The sequence below is a fragment of the Dromaius novaehollandiae genome, chromosome 18, assembly GCF_036370855.1.
Source record: "Dromaius novaehollandiae isolate bDroNov1 chromosome 18, bDroNov1.hap1, whole genome shotgun sequence".
NCBI classification, from domain to species: domain Eukaryota; kingdom Metazoa; phylum Chordata; class Aves; order Casuariiformes; family Dromaiidae; genus Dromaius; species Dromaius novaehollandiae.
Genome location: NC_088115.1, coordinates 12,865,365 through 12,884,520, shown reverse-complemented (window position 1 = coordinate 12,884,520; position 19,156 = coordinate 12,865,365). Strand labels below are relative to the sequence as shown.

The 19,156-nt window shown below is 38.9% G+C and overlaps 1 protein-coding gene and 1 long non-coding RNA gene across 3 annotated transcripts in view; both read left to right on the top strand.

Annotated features, from left to right (window-relative positions):
• The window catches only part of LOC135330268 (uncharacterized), a 29,377-nt gene extending 16,665 nt beyond the window's left edge, over positions 1–12,712 (top strand). Inside the window, exons 4-5 of one of the 2 annotated variants that reach the window (XR_010392179.1) lie at positions 11,485–11,615; positions 11,727–12,712. This is a non-coding gene — a long non-coding RNA (uncharacterized LOC135330268). The remainder of the gene's footprint in view (positions 1–11,484; positions 11,616–11,726) is intronic. The other variant, XR_010392180.1, reaches the window with a different exon arrangement.
• A 1,658-nt stretch (positions 12,713–14,370) lies between these two features.
• The window catches only part of PITPNC1 (phosphatidylinositol transfer protein cytoplasmic 1), a 66,569-nt gene continuing 61,783 nt past the window's right edge, over positions 14,371–19,156 (top strand). The window contains exon 1 of the mRNA XM_026098831.2: positions 14,371–14,505. Within this exon, the coding sequence (XP_025954616.1) occupies positions 14,404–14,505 (102 nt within the window). The 5' untranslated portion in view covers positions 14,371–14,403. The remainder of the gene's footprint in view (positions 14,506–19,156) is intronic.

Here is a 19,156-nt window from a genome sequence, read left to right as displayed (position 1 = left end):
AAGTTAGACTTGCAAATTAGGTCATCAACATTACCTTTCTAGGCTTACCTTATAAGTAGCAGTTGACTGACTTTATTGTTACCGAAAAGCTGAGGACATTCCCTAGGGCCACTGACAAACTTCCATGGAACAGTAAGTAAGCAGTAAAGCATTAGTCTTTGAAGTATTCATGCATATTTAATTGTAAGGAAAGAAAAAGAAAATTCAGCATTGCAGCTGATCCAAACCTTTGACTAGAACAGTGAGTTAACAACAAGAAAATTGCGCTTGCAAGCCATTTTTGGTCAAATGAAGTAACAAATGTGGTACAGAAGATGATTAATGTCGAATAGTAGGTAATGTCTGTTAACAATTTATTTGCAGAGCCACATATCCAAATGAATGTTTGCTATCAAACTTGGGATTTTAACTGTTTTGCTGCGTTTTCCCTGTTCAGCCGGGCCTTAGTCTGGTCTTTTTGTAGGTGTAGGATTAGGACCTCTGCCTTCTTTTGGCTCTGGGGTGGAGGCTGAAAGTCACAGAATCCTTACTTTACTGTGTGGTACCCCAGAGCAGCCTAAAACTCGTCTAGAATAAGCTATTGAATTGGCAGCTAACTAGCTAGCTTTCCTAAAACCAGTGTAGCCCATGTGGGTACAAGAGTCTTGAGTCAGAATGGTGTTTTAGCAAAGTCTTCATCAGTCACCGACCAGCATTTTGTCTTGATGTTTATGGAAAATTTGTCAGTGTTTCTACCAGATTTCCTTTGTCTTGATGTTTATGGAAAATTTGTCAGTGTTTCTACCAGATTTCCCTTTATCCAGTTTGTATCTGTGGTTATTCTGCCATTTTCTTAAAGAGTTTCTAACCCATTCTGTCACCTGGAAAAAATACGATGAAAACTAAAGAAACAGATATATTTACAGGTAGCATTCTTCAGAGAAAGGTATTTAATAGTCAGTATATTGTATAGCAGTAGGTAAAGTTCACATGCTCCATCAGTTGACAGTTAAAAACATTTTTCATTTGCTTGTGACTGGAAATACAAGCTATGCAGGGAAAGAAATAGACTTCATGCTTAATGAAAGCTTTGCCATGCTTTAAAATATTTTGTCATGTAATCACTGCCATAAAAATAATTATGGAGCAGTTGGGATGCTTTTTTGGCTTTCTTGTTTTGCAAACCTTTATTTTTCTTTTGCATTTCTGACACCTTTCAGTCAAGAATTTCAGAGCAAAAGGACTTGTTCACTCCATTTCATGTACATCACAAATCATTCACTGCCCAGCTGATTTACATGTGCCGATGATTTGCATACATCAGGTACGCATGCATACAATTTTAGAGGCACAGTCAACTTTTCATGAGAAGTCAATGTCAGTAAATTAGCTGAAAATTTGGTCCATTGTGTTCTTTCCATAGGAAGTTAGTGCATTGTATCTACTTAGGATATTGCAGAAAACAGGGGAAAGGGATATTATTTTATCGAAGTTAAATAGATGGGAAGCTTTAATGGACATTTTTTTTGACCATTTCCCATACTTGCATATTGATACTAATTAAAAACTTTTCTTAGGCTTCAAATGTCAAATATTCTTTTATATTTTGCATTTATACTGATGAGATGAAAGGTGGTTCAAAATTGGTGAAGAGTTGCTGTTGTCTGTTCTTGTTAAATCTTTAGCATTTTTTGATAAACTCAAAAAAGTACAAACTCTTTTATGAATGGCTTCTTGCTGAAAACCAGTCATTCAGCTTCTCTCTCTAATGAATTTGCTGAGCAGGTTCTGCAGCAGACCGATGAATAAACTGGAGGAGTTCACATTCAGGAGTTACCATCGTGAAAATGCTAAGAGTCGTGCGTGACGTAAGGCCGTTCTAACATCCTAAGTATAGGATCCTTTTCAGGCAGGCTCTACCCGACTTTAAAAATTAATCATTACCTTAAGGTAGGATTGGTGCTGTAGTATGTATTGTATTTTCATAAGAATGAGAGCAACTAACTAGCCCAGGAGCGAAGGCTTATATACTATATTTATTCCCAAGGAACCATGCATTGGTAGTATGGATAGGTCTTTTTTCCTCTCGGTAGATCTTCTTTTGAGATACTTTTCTGTAAGTGTGCTCTGTTAGGTCTTGTGTTCCGAGTAGTACAATTGTCTGTTTTCATAAACAGAAGAAATAACTATTGCTGCACGGTGTGGACTAATTAGTGGAAAAATGGAGGTTGAATGGTTCCTCTGTCTGTAGAGGACCATGGAGAAGCTTAAGTTTTCATCACTGAATTCTTCCATCTGTCGTGCAGCGAGGTGTCCCGGTGGAGAGTTCGGACTGTGAAAATCTAAGCTAATGTTCCAGGTGTCCATTGTCATTTTGATCAATGTGACTTAGCTTTTCACTAATCAAGAGTTGCAAGTATTTGTTGTAATCACAATACTCATGTATCCTCCCTTCTCTGTCTTCTCCCCTTTTTCCTTTGTACTCTCTACAATATGCCTCCCACTCCTTCTTTAAAATCATTGTTGTAGGAGGTTAATTACCGAAATGTAGCTTTCTGTGCCTGTTGGGTTCAAGTTACCGCTTGTTCTCTTATGCATTGTTCACTGGGGAGTTTTTAATAAGTTGTGGATGAATATCCTACCATCATTAATGACTATGTTGAGCACTTTAAGAACTAGCACAAATCTGTCTGCGGTGTCACTGGTGTCCTCTCTCCAGTGATAAAAATTACTTGTCTATTTATTTTACCTTTGTATTGGATCTTTTAAACAAGGATTTTTCCATGTAAGGACCTTTCTCCTTATCTCATGGCAAATCAGTTTCTTTTACAACATCTGGGGAATGACCTTGAAAGATAGGCTTTTGAAATCGAAATAGCCCATATCAGCTAGATCTCCTTTGGCTACGTGCCTGCTGACCTCTTCAGAGAACTGATCGATTCAAGACATGACTTCTCTTCACTAAAGCTATGTTAACTTTCCCTATATATCATATTTATTTATGTGTTCATGCTGTGCTATTCATGCATTTTTCATTTCTTTGTTTCAATCACATGGGTCACTCCCATACTCTTTTTTTTCCATTTTTTTCTGTTCAATATATTGAATTAATGATAGCACATGAAAAGCAAATTAATACAACTCCTGGCCTAGTTGGTGAAGGTATAGAATTTGAATTTAATGCTAACACATTATATTGAATTAATTGTGAGTAACAAACTGGGGGGGGGTTGTTTTTTGTTTTTTGGTTTTTTTTAAGCATGGCTACCTGCTTTTGCATATGAACACAAAACTTTTGTAGAGGATTTTTGATGACTTTTTTGTGTTTATCTCTGGAAATCATTGGCTGCTGGGGGATTGCTTCTTGAAGAAGAGTCAAAAAGGTAGCAATAGTGATAACAATTAAGATTGCAGGGCTTTTATGAATATTTTTGGCAAACAATGTTTATTACTGGTGTGCAACAGTATTTCCATATTATATTATAAGTTGTTTTGCCAAGTAATGGTTGGCAGTATGTCATGTTCTTTCGTTTCCATTTGGAGCTGGGTACTCTTCTGTCCGTTTTCTCTCTGAAATGAATTAACAACATTTGCCTTATTTTAGCTATTAGTTCTTGTAGGATGCATATCATTCAAACTAATAGGATACTGTGTTATGAGGCATAATTCTTCCGTTTACTAGGCTTTGTCGCTGCCAGTAGCAAACATTGTGCTGCTGACATTTCATCAGCACGCTCCTAGTTCATGCCCAATGCACGCAGAATTGGCAATATTGAAAAGAGAGAGAAATTTCCACGTCCACGTTTAGATTTGATTTGTTCCTTTGCTATTGCTATTATCTCCTCCCACTGACTGTAAATCAGTCAGTGAAAAGCACACCATGTACGCAATCTAGAGCCAAGCATTTGATATGGTTGTAATTAATTGACAGCATTCCTATAGTATGCTGATAAGCAAGATTAGTGCCCCTCTCAGGGCCAATTCTATTCACAGTGAAGTCAGTGGGAGTTTTCTTTCTATTGAGAATGTAAAAATATGTTCCTAAGAGAGAATTCATTGAATAAAGAGCGGTATGCGAAATACCAGACGAATACTGTACTGCATTGCACTCTCTATGACCCCCTTGACTTTTAGTAAAGTGGAAGAAAACCTAGTAATTTATTTGTAAGTAGCAAATGAAGATATTTATGGAGGTTTGTGAATTTTAAATTGAAGAATTACCTCAGTTGTGGTGTCAGTTTGTAATAATACATTAAATCAGTCTGCCATACACTCAATGGAAAGTTGAGACCAATTATGTTAAGAATGATAATTAAGACAGGGAAGATCTAACTTAAAAAGGGAAGCGTAAAAGCTTGTGGCCTTGTAGAACCCTGTATGACACCGCAAAACTTTCCCTGATGAGTTTCCCTCTTTCACACTTGCACAGCAGATATGCTGGTCGGGTGCAATGCTTGGAAGAAAGCAAGATCAGGAAAACCAAAAGTGCCTAATCAAACACTGATAGCAATATTATAGCTGACCAGCATTTGAAGAGCGCGTGGGATTTGTATTAGGAGAATCTACTTTTAGGTGAGGCCTTTAGATTTTGTCCTGGAATGCTGAAGAACTGCCCATTATTATTCGTATACCACGATGCCAGGAGACCTCAGGCCTGGTTTTATGATTCAAGCAGGTGCTCCTTGTTGCACTCTCCCACAAAGCACTACAAGTCCTTCTTGCATGTGACATTCCCAGTTATGTGTTCTTTAACTGTGTTCTGTTAGAGGACCAAGTTATGTTAGAAAATTCAAACTGTTTCTTAGTGACTTTTAATAATATTGTGAAAAGATCATTTGATTAAATGATGTGGAAAAAACTGTGCAAGATCTAGCAGTTTTTTCTCTGGTCAACAGATCTCCCTGTGAGATGAGCCTGGCTTGGTAAAGCTTAATGTATTTCTCCTTTCTGTCACTTGTTACTTTACTGCCTCATCTTCTTTATCAAATGAGTACATAGCCAGAAGAAATCCTTCACGTTCACCTCTGCTCTGGAACTTAGGCAATTTCATTGTCTTCTGTGAGTATAAAATCCTAAAGCCTGTTTCTTTGTAAGAAAATTGAAGCATCCCGTGACCACAAATGCAGGAATTGTGGTCCCTCAGCTATGCTCCACACTAAAATAGTAATCGTAAGAACAGATGTTTAGACCTTTTTGTTTTCCTGATCGTGCCATCTGTGGCGGCTGGAGTCCTGGAACTGATTGATGGCCGCTGGAAGCCTTCACGGGCAGTAAGGGGAAGATATGCAAATATGATAATCTTCTGATTCATCTTTTATAAGACATCACTGTAGTCTGAGACAGAATTCTAAGCTATCAAAACATGCAAATCACATTTGTGTGAGTGACAGAGTGAGGGTGTCCCTGTGTTTAAATAGCGTATTACTCAAAATAGTTCTATTCCAGCTTTCCATGGAAAGTACTTTCTGTTCAGAGCGAGTCGTTTTCTTGCTCTCCCTAGTCATCAAAAACACCATCAATCCTATTTCCAGTGAGAAAAGCTTCTGTGGAACATTAGGTTTACGATTTCCTTTACCCAGCAAGAACTGTATACCTGGATTTGTACAGGACGTAACACATGTTCAGTGGTGACATTTTTTATGCTTGAAGAAGGGCTTGTTTCAGGAACACTTAGCCAAAAAGAAAAATATATGTATTTTCTGGCTAGATGCAGCAAAGGTAAATTCACCCTTGCTATTGTTTTTTAGCAGTTTACTGCAGGAAAGGAAATAGGAGTGCGTCTGTTGGAGCCATGAAATAGAGTACATAATTAGAAGTAATTCAAAGGTAGCCTCCTGCTAGTATTCCTGCATCTGTTGAAAAACGGGACGTTATTATACAGCACAACTTTCAGATGAAATTTTAGAATGAATGTAATCAGAAATCATCAGAATATACTGTGCATCATAATCATGCTACTGATTTACTGAATGTTTTGGGTGGGATTACAGGCATGTAACAACACAAAATGAAAATCTGTATCCTATAAACATGTTACCCAACCAGCTACCCTTCTAGATCTGCAGGCTTGCTCTCCTTTTCTCTGCCTGCATGCAATTTGTACAGATATCAAGAATTCCATGCTAGTATGTAGAACTGACTGTCAAACAAGAACTAGTGAACAGAGGAAAGGAAACTTTTCCCCCTCAGAAGTGTAGTCATCACAAATACTGGATATAAAAAGAAGCTTTAAAATATTGTAGAATACAAGAACTAACATGTCATTTTTAATATTACTTCACATGGCTTCAGCTGCTCTTGCAAAATAAAATGTCCTTACCACTTTTTTTAGCAGTTTCTATTAGCCTACAAATTTAGGACGATCCAGCAATTCAGTTTAAAGTACTAAGGGGATGTATTCATTACAAGTACTAGTACCCATGTGTGTGTCCTTCTGAACATCAAATTAATAGTTTGAGTCATGGGGGTTAAAAGAAATTTTAAGTGCTGCTTTAATGAGGACAGACACTAACATCTGATGCCGTGTATCGTATTCAAGTAGTATGCCTATCTGATATATTATTATAGCGGTGCCCGCTAGTGCTTCCATAATTATGGGCCTGTCAGCATTACCATTACAAACCCCTATATTACAGCTGAAAATATCACTCCTGGATGAAGTATTGTACAAAGGCTTTCAGCCTTGAAGCAAGAAGCTTTCAAAAGTAATTTTGCTGCTTCTCCAATTTAAAAAATGAAGTTTTGCAGTTGCTTACCCTACAGCATGTATTAATCTCTTGTTTTCAAGGCAAAAATACCACAGAGTCAAAATACTGATGCTCATTTCTTGTAATGTGAATATAACATGTCCAAAAGAGGGGAGTTGAAAGCTGAAGGCTTTTATTTATCTGGAAAACAGCTACAGCAAAAGCAGAAAAAGTACATCTGCAAACTGCCACTCAGAGTTCATACCCACTTGATTTGCAACCAGTCTACAAAGATTTCTGTAGCCTTGTTATCAACAGAGACTGGTTAAAAATCATTATTAGGGCTCCAAGGACAAGCACGCAGAATTCGGAAGGTCCAAAGTTAAGGCTGTCCATATGATTTTATTTTGCCCACTTTGTGAATATATTTTCCATAAAAACGATTCCTAGAAGTGGTGGATGGTGTTCCAGTGATCGCCACTTTTTCACTGTATTATCTTTTGTCTTTTTTATGCAGTAACTTATCACCCATCTCTGAAGTAAGAACCATGGTCTTTCATGGTTTTGAATGATGCTCATCACTAAAGTATCTGAATGCTTTACAAAGCATTCATAAGTTTATTTTCATTACACTCTTGTTAGATGAACAAATTTTGCTCTAAATTTTCTGATGATGAACATCTGTATTGAGACATTAATGTTGAAAATATGCACTAATTTTACATGTTTAATTCTTGGAACCTGATTTTTCAGTTTGGAATTATATAGGCTATTCAAAGCACAGTTCTCATTAACTTTAGCTACACCTGGTAAACGTATAGCATTTCTGACAGTCGGACTCTTGTGTCTAGTAGGGTGTCCAGACAGCGAGGACCAGGCAGTTAGTGATCACTTGTGAAGAATTTTGTGAAGCCATTTGCCTTATATTGCCTAGATCTCTGCCAAGAGAAAAAGAGAAAATCCATTTCTTCAGTATGTCGTTACCCTAACTGTGACATAACTCACTTAACTGTAATGAATCTTCTTAATTTCTTCAATTTCTCACCCTTCTTCATCACCACTGGATACACTTGTGCTGGTGGTGCCAGAAGGATACTCACTGATGGGGATTTTCCAATTCATACAGCATTCATCTGGCACAGTTATCTTTTTCCTCTGTTTTTCAACTCTTCAGCAAATGGAGCAGAAGCCCTGAGTAAAATTCTCTTTTAGTATGTAACTACCCCACGAGGAGAGAAAAAGCAGCACCTGATTATTAACTGTGCCATAGTGCTTATGCACACAAATGCATTAATATTTCACCAGCCATCCTCATTCTGCCTTTTTCCCTAACTCTTGAGTGACTTGCTTTGCAATCTTGATAAGATTTCTTCAAGCATGGTTTTTGTTTGTAATTATTCTTGGTTTTTTTTTTAATTGTCCTGAGGAAAAAAAAAAACTACCATGTGGCCTCATGCAAGCACCTGCCCGTATTGTCATCAGTGTTGGAACTGCACAGACTTCTGCACTTGTGCCCATGGAGGGTAATGGATAAAACAGTAAGTTAAAATGTGCATGATGGCATATGATAGGAGAGAATAAGCAACAGAAGTGTGATAACAAATAAGGAAACATATATTCTATATATACTAGGACCTGTGAGAGGCTTGGGAGTGTGCAGTAAGAACATAATATTTTGATAATTTAGCTGGAAAGCTCTAACAAGCTTCTGTTGACAATATGGAACCGTATTTGCAAAGGCTTATATTTAAAGACTTATATTTAGCCAAGAGGCTAAATATGAATAGATTTTGATGTGAGTAGCAAAAGATCGCTATTTATGTAAAGACTACATATCTGACAAATTTCAAGTCCCCTCTTTAGGCTGCTCTAGGCACTGGAGCATTCCAAAGGAAAAAAATTGCATTTATTTCTAAGATACTGAAAAAGCTGTGGGGGTTGAGAATTATTGGCATTATTCTCACAAGCAACTGGGCTATTTTTGAGGCATTTTGGTTGCTGCTTTCTATGCCTAAAGTAGACACCTGCCAGTAAAACATCCAAACAACTAAAATTCAGCAGAGTGGTTACCAACAGGAAAACGCTCATGATGGAAGTTATCAATCAACCTTAGCAATAGGTAATCTGTTACTTTCTCTCTTTATTCTTCAGGCAGTTATCTTTTCATCTACAAAATTAAGTTGTTCATTTTCATATTGCCATTGTTGGTGGCATAATTTTTTAATATAATTGTTAACAGAGAAATACTCCTACTTAATTTACCCAGTGTGCTGCCTATGTCAGTGTTAGGATAAATAGTTAATGGTAACATAAACTTTTGTTTTACTTTACTGGCAATGACCTGCTACAGTATCAACATCATTGCTAGCAACATAAACAGTACAGCTACTAAAATACACAGAATATTCACTAAAACATCTTCATTGGAATTATTGTCAGAGCAGTAATTTTATGAGGTGAATCTCCCAGCTGCCTATGATATTTTAGGCCAGATCAATTGAGGTAGTGGCCATTGTGAAATCAAATACAGATCGGTAGGAGCTGAGAATGGTTATATAGGTCCAGTTATGAGTTTCATTATTCTTAGGTTCAAAAAAATAATAATAATAAAATAATAAAGCTCAAGAAGGAGCTGAGAGTATAGGCACACTTCTGAGTGCAATATTGCGCTCGATTATCTGCACCTGGGTTATCTACAAACGAGTTAGCTTGGGCGTTGGAAACAGTCTAACCGTGGTAGCCCATGCTGAGCTTGCACTGCTGTAAATGTCCAAATTATGTTTTATTATTTTCAGAGTCTTTCTTAGATAAATTATTTGTTGACCCTTAGATCCCGTCTTCTTTCAGCATCCTCTTGAAATACCCTTCTAAAAACACATCTAATCATTCATTTCAAGGAAATTTAAGGTTGTTTCACTTCTTTGAGCTTCTCACTTGGTAGTTACTCATACAGGTCTTTAAGATGCTTGTATTCTTTGAAAGCCCTTCTATTTAAGACGAATTTCATCTATATTGTAGTGAATTTCTGAAAGGATAAAATAGAACATTTTTGTTGTGATTATTTCATTTGTTTGGTATCCTTGAGGGGCGACTGTGCTATTGTAAGTCAAAGGATTGTACAAGCAAAAAAATTGACCTAATCGCAGCAAAGGTAAAGTGATACAAGAAGAAAAAGTTAATGAGCTGCAAGAGGATTTGTTCTTAATCTTTGGTGATCACTGTAACTGTTCTTTGATGAATATGGTATGTTATTTACTATATTGTGGAACTTGAGTGGAAATTGCTGGGTTTTTTCTTTCTAATTATTCTTGCCTGGGACAGTACAAAATAGGGCTGGTGTTAATACGCGCTTTCTGTCTCTTTTATGAAGTAAAGCATGTGTTATCAACCCTGTGGGCTGAAATCTCTGATATTCTTCAAAAACACAGGAAGGTCACAGTTTTGCTGTCTCTCCCTGGAGCTTCCCCGGAGCAGTTCTGGGTGTTTTAGAGTCTGGTTCCATCCTCAAGGGGCCAAGCTGCAGTTCACCCAAATTGCCACGGATAGTTCTCTCTCTATTTGTGCAAACTTCTGCCATTTCAGGAGACACGAATTAGGAGACTTAATTAAGAGACACTCCTAATTAAGGAGTGAACAGTTGTATCTCTGATCTAGAGTGTACTTCTACTGAGGAGTTACCATCATTTATCTTCTTAGTCATAGCTATGAGTAAAGTAACTGCCACGTTGTCCCCCTTCCCCAAATGTACCCTATGGAGAAAGGAACAAAATAGGATAACTGCTGTGAAGCAGAACATGATCTGAGCTTTGGGGGTTTTTTGCACCTGGAACCATCTATGGGGAGAGGAAAATGATTACCATTAATCTGTGTATGCTTATGTGTTTATGTATTTACACATGCTTGCATATTTTTAAATTTTGTAGCTGCTCAATTAAAAAACGTGGAGAGTTGCAACTTTTTGATTTTAAAATCAGTTTGTTTGTTTGTTTTTTTACCAGAAACATAATTTGTTACTGAAGTTGGAAAAATATTTGAACTGAAGGATGATGCTGGTACAAAGATGTATGGGCTTGTTCCCTATACTGTGATTTTTAGTCTCTAGTCCACTTTTTTGCATTCTAACCAGTTATCCCCATGCACTGCCGCAGAATGAAATTAAAAACTCTCCCAATGCATTTACTAGGTTTATCCTTAATCCTGCAATTTTTTGAATTTTCACAAGACAGTTTTGACATTTATAAAGGGTTTTTTGAAAACTGATGGTAACATAAATCAAGTAAGACACCCAAGAATTTACTTACTAATGGCACTTTCTGATGTCATTGCAAGGAGAGAAGTCAGTCAGATGACTTTAATGAAGCAGTTGATGTACGGATGAGTGGAGAAGTAAGCATGTCTCTGGAAGTTTTCCTTCGGGATTGCTCGCATTTCTACCCTTGCGAAAGTGCATGCTGTGCTGTGCTGGTGACCTGAATGCGTGTCTGCGTGGTGATGAAATAGCAATGCCACGATGACATCTCACAGTTAATCACGTGGCAGATGTGCTCTAATGTGGAAAACTGCTTCACATCATCCTGTCTTCACAAACAGCTGAGTTACAAAGATAAAAGGACCCCTTTTGTGAAGGTTGATAGTTTTGTGGTATAAATCTCACCAATAGATTAGAAAAAGGAAACAAAATAATAAAAAAATTGAATGGCAAAAACCGGAGGGTAGTGTTTCAGCCTTGCCTGGCTACCTTTACAAGTAAGTGGAAAATCAGCACTAGTTTTGTCATCCTTGTGCAATGAAATACTGAGTTATCCTTTTATTTCCACAGATTAAAAAAAAAAATTAGGAAGCTTGATCCTTGGCAGGCATTTGGTCATGCAACTGAACCTTTAGTCATTCCGGCTCTCCGGGCGACAAGGAGGTCCTCTGTGGGAGACGCGGGGTTGTCAAGGCTTTGAGGTAGAGAAAAGCACCAGAATAGCAGAAGATAAATGTCAAGCCTCAAGTCTGAACCTAGGTCTTCTGACTATAAAAGAGTATCTTTTGTGTATGTTGTGTCTCTTTCTGCAGTGCAAGTTATGGCTCATGGAAAAAAAAAACGGTGTTCTTAAGAAAGCAGCCTTATCAAATTAAGGCAGTGTGCAGAAGGCTTGGTTCTGCCTTGCGTGCGCTCTTTCTAGCACAGAAAGCGAAGTGACCTTCAAGGAGGCAGCTGCGGTCATCTGATTCTGAGAACCGCGCTGCTGCCAGCGCAGCCCAGGAAGTTTTCTGAGTCGTGCTTAGGAGGCCACCAAGAGGCCATCGGATCCGTGGTGCCTGTGATCGTCCTTTTTCTCCCTGACATATATTCTACATAAAAACACTGAGGAAGGTAGAGGACTGATATAAGAGCCAGCTCTGCCAGTTTTGCATCATTTGGAGGGAATTATTTAGCACTTATATTCCATATACGTGGAATTCTCTGGGGTTCATTAAGGCAGATGATGTAGGAAAAACTTGCAAAGCAAAATTCAAGGCTGAAACTCTGACTTCACTTCCTCTCTTCTCCGCTTTATAATCCTGGTGCCGTGAGAGCAGTTTGTGTCTGTTCTCAGCCGCTCGGAAGGAGCTGGGCAGCTGGAGTGCTCCGAGCTGTGAGAGGAGCCCCGACCCTTCGCTGGATTAAATTGAATTAAGCACACTGCCTGCTCTTTTGCAGGGCTCGCTTGGTTGTCTGAGCTACGCTTCTGCGTTCTGTGTTGATGGTCACTGTGTGTTTTTAGAAATTATTGAAAGAATACGAAAATAAAACAAGAAATCAGTCATGCTTCCCACATGCCGTGTGTTTAACATCACTAAGTTCCATGGGAAAATGGCATGGAAACACAATATTGTCATCCAGCAGCTTTGAGTGTGAGTCTTACCTCTCTCCTTTCCCTATGTGACCTTTGTTTTGCAATGCTAAGTTCTTTTTTGTATCACACTTAGTTCCAGATCTCACTTTAAACATCTTAAGTGCTTTAAAATATGATTTACCGATTTTACAATTTAGAGAAATAAATTACAGTCTAAGCGTTGGTTTCGATTTGTTTTTCTTTCGGCATTATTTAAATATCATTTTCAAGACCAGTGCAATGCTTGTTATTGTTAATAGCTGGACTGCTGATTCTTCATAAAGTAAGGTTATTTGTGCATCTTAGCAGTTTATTTGGCAAGACTTGTCTGGACAGCCAGATAATAGCGGTTAGCTATTGAGAATCACGATAAGAGAGCAGGCACATGACCGGCTTAGTATAGTCAACTGGAGTACAAACTTCCAGTATATAAGCCCGTAACTCCCTGCACGCACACGCGGACCCCGCTGTGGGTGCCGGAGCCTCCCCCCGCGTCACGCTGGGGCTGGCAGCAGGGCCCCTCAAAGCCGGGCCCAAGTGGCACTTGGCCGTAGTTGTGACCCAGTACGGCAGCACGTTTCTCCGTACCGTCCTCTCAAACAAAGAGTGAGCTTTTATGCGTTATTTATTTACTTTTTAACTAGTTGTATGTGGCCCATATACTTCTCTGAACTTTTCTGGATTATTTATTTTTATGAAAAGTAGCCAGCTTATTGAAAAAGCAGCTGACCAGAGTAGGGGAAGGCCAAGCTTTGCCAACCTGCGCCACGTTGGTGTTCTTGCTGCCCGCTGTGCGTGCGTGCTGTCAACGCACAAGCCTGCCAGGCAGAGCTCTCGCTGGGCTGCCGTTGCTGTTGTAACCGCTTCCGTAGGACGCGTGCGAGCCAGCAACTCGCTGAGGCTTTGTCCCCCACGTAGTAGAAGGCCCTGGGGTGGCTGGAAGGGAAGTGCCGATACAGTTTGAGAGCTTCTTTTTAACTAGGTTTTTAGACTAAACCTAGTTTTTTGGGGGGAGGGGGGGAGTTGCCCCTCAGTTGTTGAGGTCTACAGCAAAACACGAGATTAATTTTCTGACTTTTGTACAAACTGGCTTTTCGTAGTATGTATGCACATAAAGTCTTTGAGCTATATGTTGTCAGTTTTAAACATGTCCTTGACAGCAGATAACAGCCCAGGGTACTCACATAAACTGTAATCACGTGGTTATTGCAGCGCGCTGTGGTGTGGGTACGAAGGACTGTAGGAAGAAAACCAGGTTCTCTGCAAAGAGATCTTATCTGTTTATACGTTTTGTTATAATGGTTTCAGCTTTACTCCCTGGTGCTACCGTGCACCATGAACTTATCACACCCAAAGGATACGTTCCAAGTGACGCAGCTGGCTCTCGCTAAGGAGGAAGTGGTTAACTTTGTAATAGAAAGTGCAGAAAAGCTGTTTGTTCGCTTACGCACAAAGCCCTCCGGAGTCAACAAGCAAGTCTTGCTGTTGACTTCGACAGGGGCTGTTCCAGCTTAGGTGGTCTCTTGCACGGAAACTTCCCTGTAGCAGCAAGTTTGAGTATCAAAGAAAATTCTTTGTGACTGAAAGACAAATATTCCCGCTTACAAAGATTTACATACTGGCTTACCTATCGCTTGTGGTCGACAAGCTTCAGACTAGTACGTAGCCCAGCACAGACCTGGGAGCTCCTCGCTCTGCTGCTGTCCCTGGTGATCCATATTGCTAGTGGTGGCATCCAGCGCAGGAATCGTGGGAGTATCTGTCCTGTTTTCTGGTTTTTATAACAAATTTTCCCTGTTACATTGCCAAGGCTGGATTCCCTTACACCCTGCATGCATTCACTGCTAGACTTCTGACTATGATTCCTGTGGAATATGGAGATACTTATTTCCTGCATAAGCTCCAGAAATCATATGCCACTTAACCCTAGCGTCATCACCTTAGCTCTGCTGGTTTGGGTAACTCCCTTTAAGAAGGTATGTATCGTTTTGTGTGTGTGCTTTTAATTATGTGTTTTGCCCATGTGAGGCTTTGGGGGATGTTGGTTCTTAAGTATCCAACTTAAATAGTTGTGAGTTGGTTGGTGATGTGGAAGCTGTAGAGCCTGCCAGTTGGTCAGGAGTGTGGTCCTCCCTGGGCATTTTACTTACCTACAAGCTTCCATTCTCTGCTGTGCTGGAAAGCATAACGTTGTATGCTGTAATAAGTGCTTGCACCTTCGCGGTGCGAAATGTTTCAGTGAAAGCTGATGTATTCTGTCACTACTGTAGACCAAGCCGGTCACACGCGGTCCTCGCAGCCTCGCTTCGCCCCCGTAGGCACTCCGCAGGCAGCGCAAACGCTCACGTTACCTTCTGCAGGTTTCTTGCCTGAGAGTTTATTTGGCTGCAGTTTGGACTTTCTGTAAATCGATAGCAAGCAAATAAATTTCTACCCTAAATGTAGTTACTGCATTTATTGGAGACTTCATGCACATACAGAAGGAAACGGTGCAAAATGAGTAACCTGCCACTGTAGCCGCTTATTTTGGCAAAGTTCTTTTTGTCACTTGCAGGTTTATACAATGGATAGTCGGTTTGCAAAGCTTTATTCTAATCAACTAAAATGGCAGGATTTTATCTTTTTCTTAGTTTGAGATTTCAGTGAGTCTTATAAATCTGGGAATTAGGAGGAAAGTATGTCTCCATTTTCTTCTTATGTCATTCAAATTTTGCTCTTATGTGCTTCCTTTCATCAGATGGTCTTAGATAATCTTAATACCTTCACCATCCTAATCTCAAGGTCAGATGCCAAGGTACAGGAGTGACCTATACAGATTCTCAAATACTTGCAGGCACAGAACTGAATCTAGTTTTATCCTCAGGATGCAGGTGCAAAATTAGTGCTTTTTAAAAATCAAATTAAGATCAGTTTTATTTTAGAAGTAAGATGAAATATTTTGATAGCCCAGAACATATTGATTGTGAACATATTGATTGTGAACATATTTTTGTTTCTTTGAAAGCAGCAAACCAAAATTTTCTGCTTCATTTTCTTCTGATTAAAACATCAGAAGGCAGGCTGGATTTGTCTTGATTCTGCAGCTTGTAAAATAGTAAGTACTAAATTCTGACTCTGGATTTTTTTCATTTTATATTGTATATCCTAAAAAACTTCTCCCTTTTGAATATTTGTGAGCAGAATTCATTTCCCTAAAATACGTCATAAGGAACTTACTTCTTTGCCGTAGAAGATGATTACAGAATTTTTGCTCTCTGTGATTCTGACAAAGTTTAGGGAATCCTTTGTGGTTTCTTTGGTGCTTCTAAATTCAAAATTTACGTAGATTTTTTTTTCCTGAAAACATCAAAGTCTCTGTACTAGTAAGTTGATTTTTTTGATGTGAGAGGGATTTTTATAAGCCATAAAAAACGAGCAGTAATTACAGAAGAAGAGTAATTAGAGAAAAGTAGCCTGAGGGAAAAGAAGTTCTACTAATACATTAAGTAATTACCATTAATCATGCCAAAAGAGAAAAATAATTTCTAACAAATATGAATAGACACACGTGTTTGGTCCATTTGTAATTAAAGATAAAGTTAACTCAGAAGTCCATTTCAGCACTCAGACTTTTGAAAGGGAAGCTCTAAATACTCCAGATTTAAAATGAGTTGAATTTAAAAAAAAAAGATCCTTCTACATTTTGGCAAAGTTAACCTTTATGATCAAGCTCGGCTTTGCGGCTCGGGCATTGCACGCTTTCCGTTGTCTGGCCACGACTGTCCTCCACAGCGCTTCCTGTTTCTAGCCAGCAAAAATGCTTTTAAAAGAAGTTTAATTTCTTCTTTTCCCCAAAATCTAGTTTGTTTTAGTGGAAAAACATAAAGAGTTCTTGCTGTCTGGTTTGATAAAGCAAACTATTAACCTATTCCAAAAACAGGGAGTTTAAAGAATAGCAGAAAGCACGTGCTGGATTGCTTTTATCGGTACTGACCTGCAGTGCTCTGACCCGGTGCTCGCGCAGCGCGGCTGCGAGGAGCCGCACCTACCGACGGCCGGGCCGAGGGCAGCACAGTCGCTCGCGCTTGTGCGAGCTGTTCGATGGTACTTTCCACCGCTCAAAAAATAGATTCATGTGTCACCTTGCATATAGGGCTGGTGCATATTGCTGAGAAGAGATGAGTGGCGTCATCAAGACGGAAGTCGACACTTTTCCATTCTGGCTTTTCTTGGACTAGCTGAGATGGAAGCAGTGTTTTCCTGGAGTATCAGAGAAAGGGTTTGGGTTGCTAAAAGAACTTCAGCAAACTCTGCAAAGCCTGCGTTGAAGTTTTACTTCATTGTGCTTAATTCTGCGTTAAAATTTAAAGAGATTTAATAAACAGCTCTTTGAACTTCAGTCTTCAAATTAATTAAAAGTAATCTCATGAATGAATTGTATTTAACAAATAAAACATGCTTTTGTATTGACTTAGAAAATCAATAGTATTTCATGGCTATAGAACCAGATATGTACTGAAAGGCAAGATGAATTGTGTCTGAAAAGCAATAAACTGCAGTTAAAGGCACGACATATTTATGGCTTGTTCGGAGACAGGTACTCATAAATAGGGAGCAATAGATAAGAGGAGTGCTTCAGTATGCATTGCAGAGAGATTACTTTTAATTGGTCAAATAACATAATAAGCCTCTTAACTGTTCTCTCTTTTTCTGAACAGAGGACATTTTAGACAGTCTCTTGAAAATTTATATACGTCCTTCGTAGACCTAAATAGTAGAGTGTTATTGGTAGTTATGTAAAAAGCACATAGTGTAGACTGCTGAAAAATTTAACCGACTACAGCAAAATATTGTTAATAAAAAATGATTCTTAAAAATTGTATGAGTTTGTACACCCAGAATAAACAGCTGGCATTTTTCAATAGCACAGCTGGTGTAGGAACATAAAATTACTAGCGTTTGAACAGGACATGAGCTATATTTGGCAAAACATATTGCACGTAAGCTGAAAATTTGCAATTTAATTTTCGTTTCAGTGGAAATTGAAATGACCGGTATTGTACACTGGTTAACCGCCGGTCTGAACCTGCTCCTATTGATTTGAATATAACTCATTCTGGTTGTCTTTAATGTGCCAGGATACTGCAAATTTGGAGTATTTCTACTTTAAATGGGTAAAATGTGTTTCTTTAGTTGAAAACCAGAGGAGGGTCCTCTCTTACTAAACTGCCTATATGTATATATACATATATATATATATACACACACACACATATAGTTGTTGCCCAGTTGTCATTCAGAGGAATTATAAAAGAAAAAGTAATTTAAGGATATAATTTCTTCCTTGAGAAAGGCAAAGCAAACACGAAAGCAGTAAGAATTGCACTTCACAGCATGCAGAAGTCGACCATTCCTGCTGCAACCGCCTGCTTGTGAGGCTGCAGAAAGACGCTGCCATGAATATGGGCAATGCTAAAGAGCGCTGCTGATGCAAGTCAGCAGATGTGTAATGTCGCACAAATCGCAGATGCCTGCAGGAATTAGTTGAAAGAAAAATCTCAAGTTCAGCTCTAAATCTTAACTAGTCAGATTTTTTATTTATAGCTAGTGTAAGTGACATTTATACCCCTAAGTGACTTGCATGGTTTTATAAGGCCTAGAATCACAACATTGCATCGTGTTTACACCCAGATCTCAGGACCTGGATGTTTATGGTGGGTATTATAGCCTTACTGCTAAAGCTTTCCAAAAAGCTGGTTCATATGGCTAGGGTTTTTTGTTTGGTTGTTTTTAATGAAAACGTTACTTTAAACCATTCATTGTATGCTAGTTTAGTAAGTGCTGTTGCCTTCCCAATAGCTTATTGTGTGGTCAGCCATCAGCCTGAATTAAAACCCCACGCTGGGCTTTCCAGTCTTAGCTTTAGTTTACCCTCAGGACTAGTAGACAGGCAAATTACTAGACAGGCAAGGTCAGTTCCCTTCTCTTTACTGTGCTCAGCCTGCAAGTGGGCCAGCGTTTTGCCAGAAATGTAGTCTTTACCTCTCAGTTGGTGCGGCAAGTTTTACACGGATTGCTGTCCTGAGCAGTAATGGGACTACATCATGTAAATTCACCTGCAGACAGAATAACCTTTGGAAATATTTTGTATTCACTCTTATCAGTAGTTATTTTCCTCTCTTGTGCAGTGACATGTGGGCACACCTCCCAAATAAATAAGATCTAAAATAGAATATTCAACTTCTGGAGTGAATAATTCTCTAAGACACAAAACTTGCTTTGAATTCTCAACCCACTGATGTGCTGTAACAGTTTTTTGCAGACATATATGGATTTGGTTCAGGCATCGGGAAGTAATGAGAGCTTTCACAAAAGGTCAGACACTTTGCTTGCTTGCCTGTAGTTTTATGTTTTGTTTTCAAGACAAACTGCATCTCTAATATGATTCAACCCGAAGATAAAATGACCCTTGGAACTAATTTAAAAAGCAGCATAAAAGAGTATTATGGTAGAGAGGACGGTTTTAGATACAGTTTGCTTTGTGATTTCAACTGTGGCACCTCACCAATAATTCGATAAAGTCAGTCTCGCAGATTTTTGTTGGGCTGCAAACCCCCCGCCTCAGCCGCCTGCCTTCGCTCCCCGCTG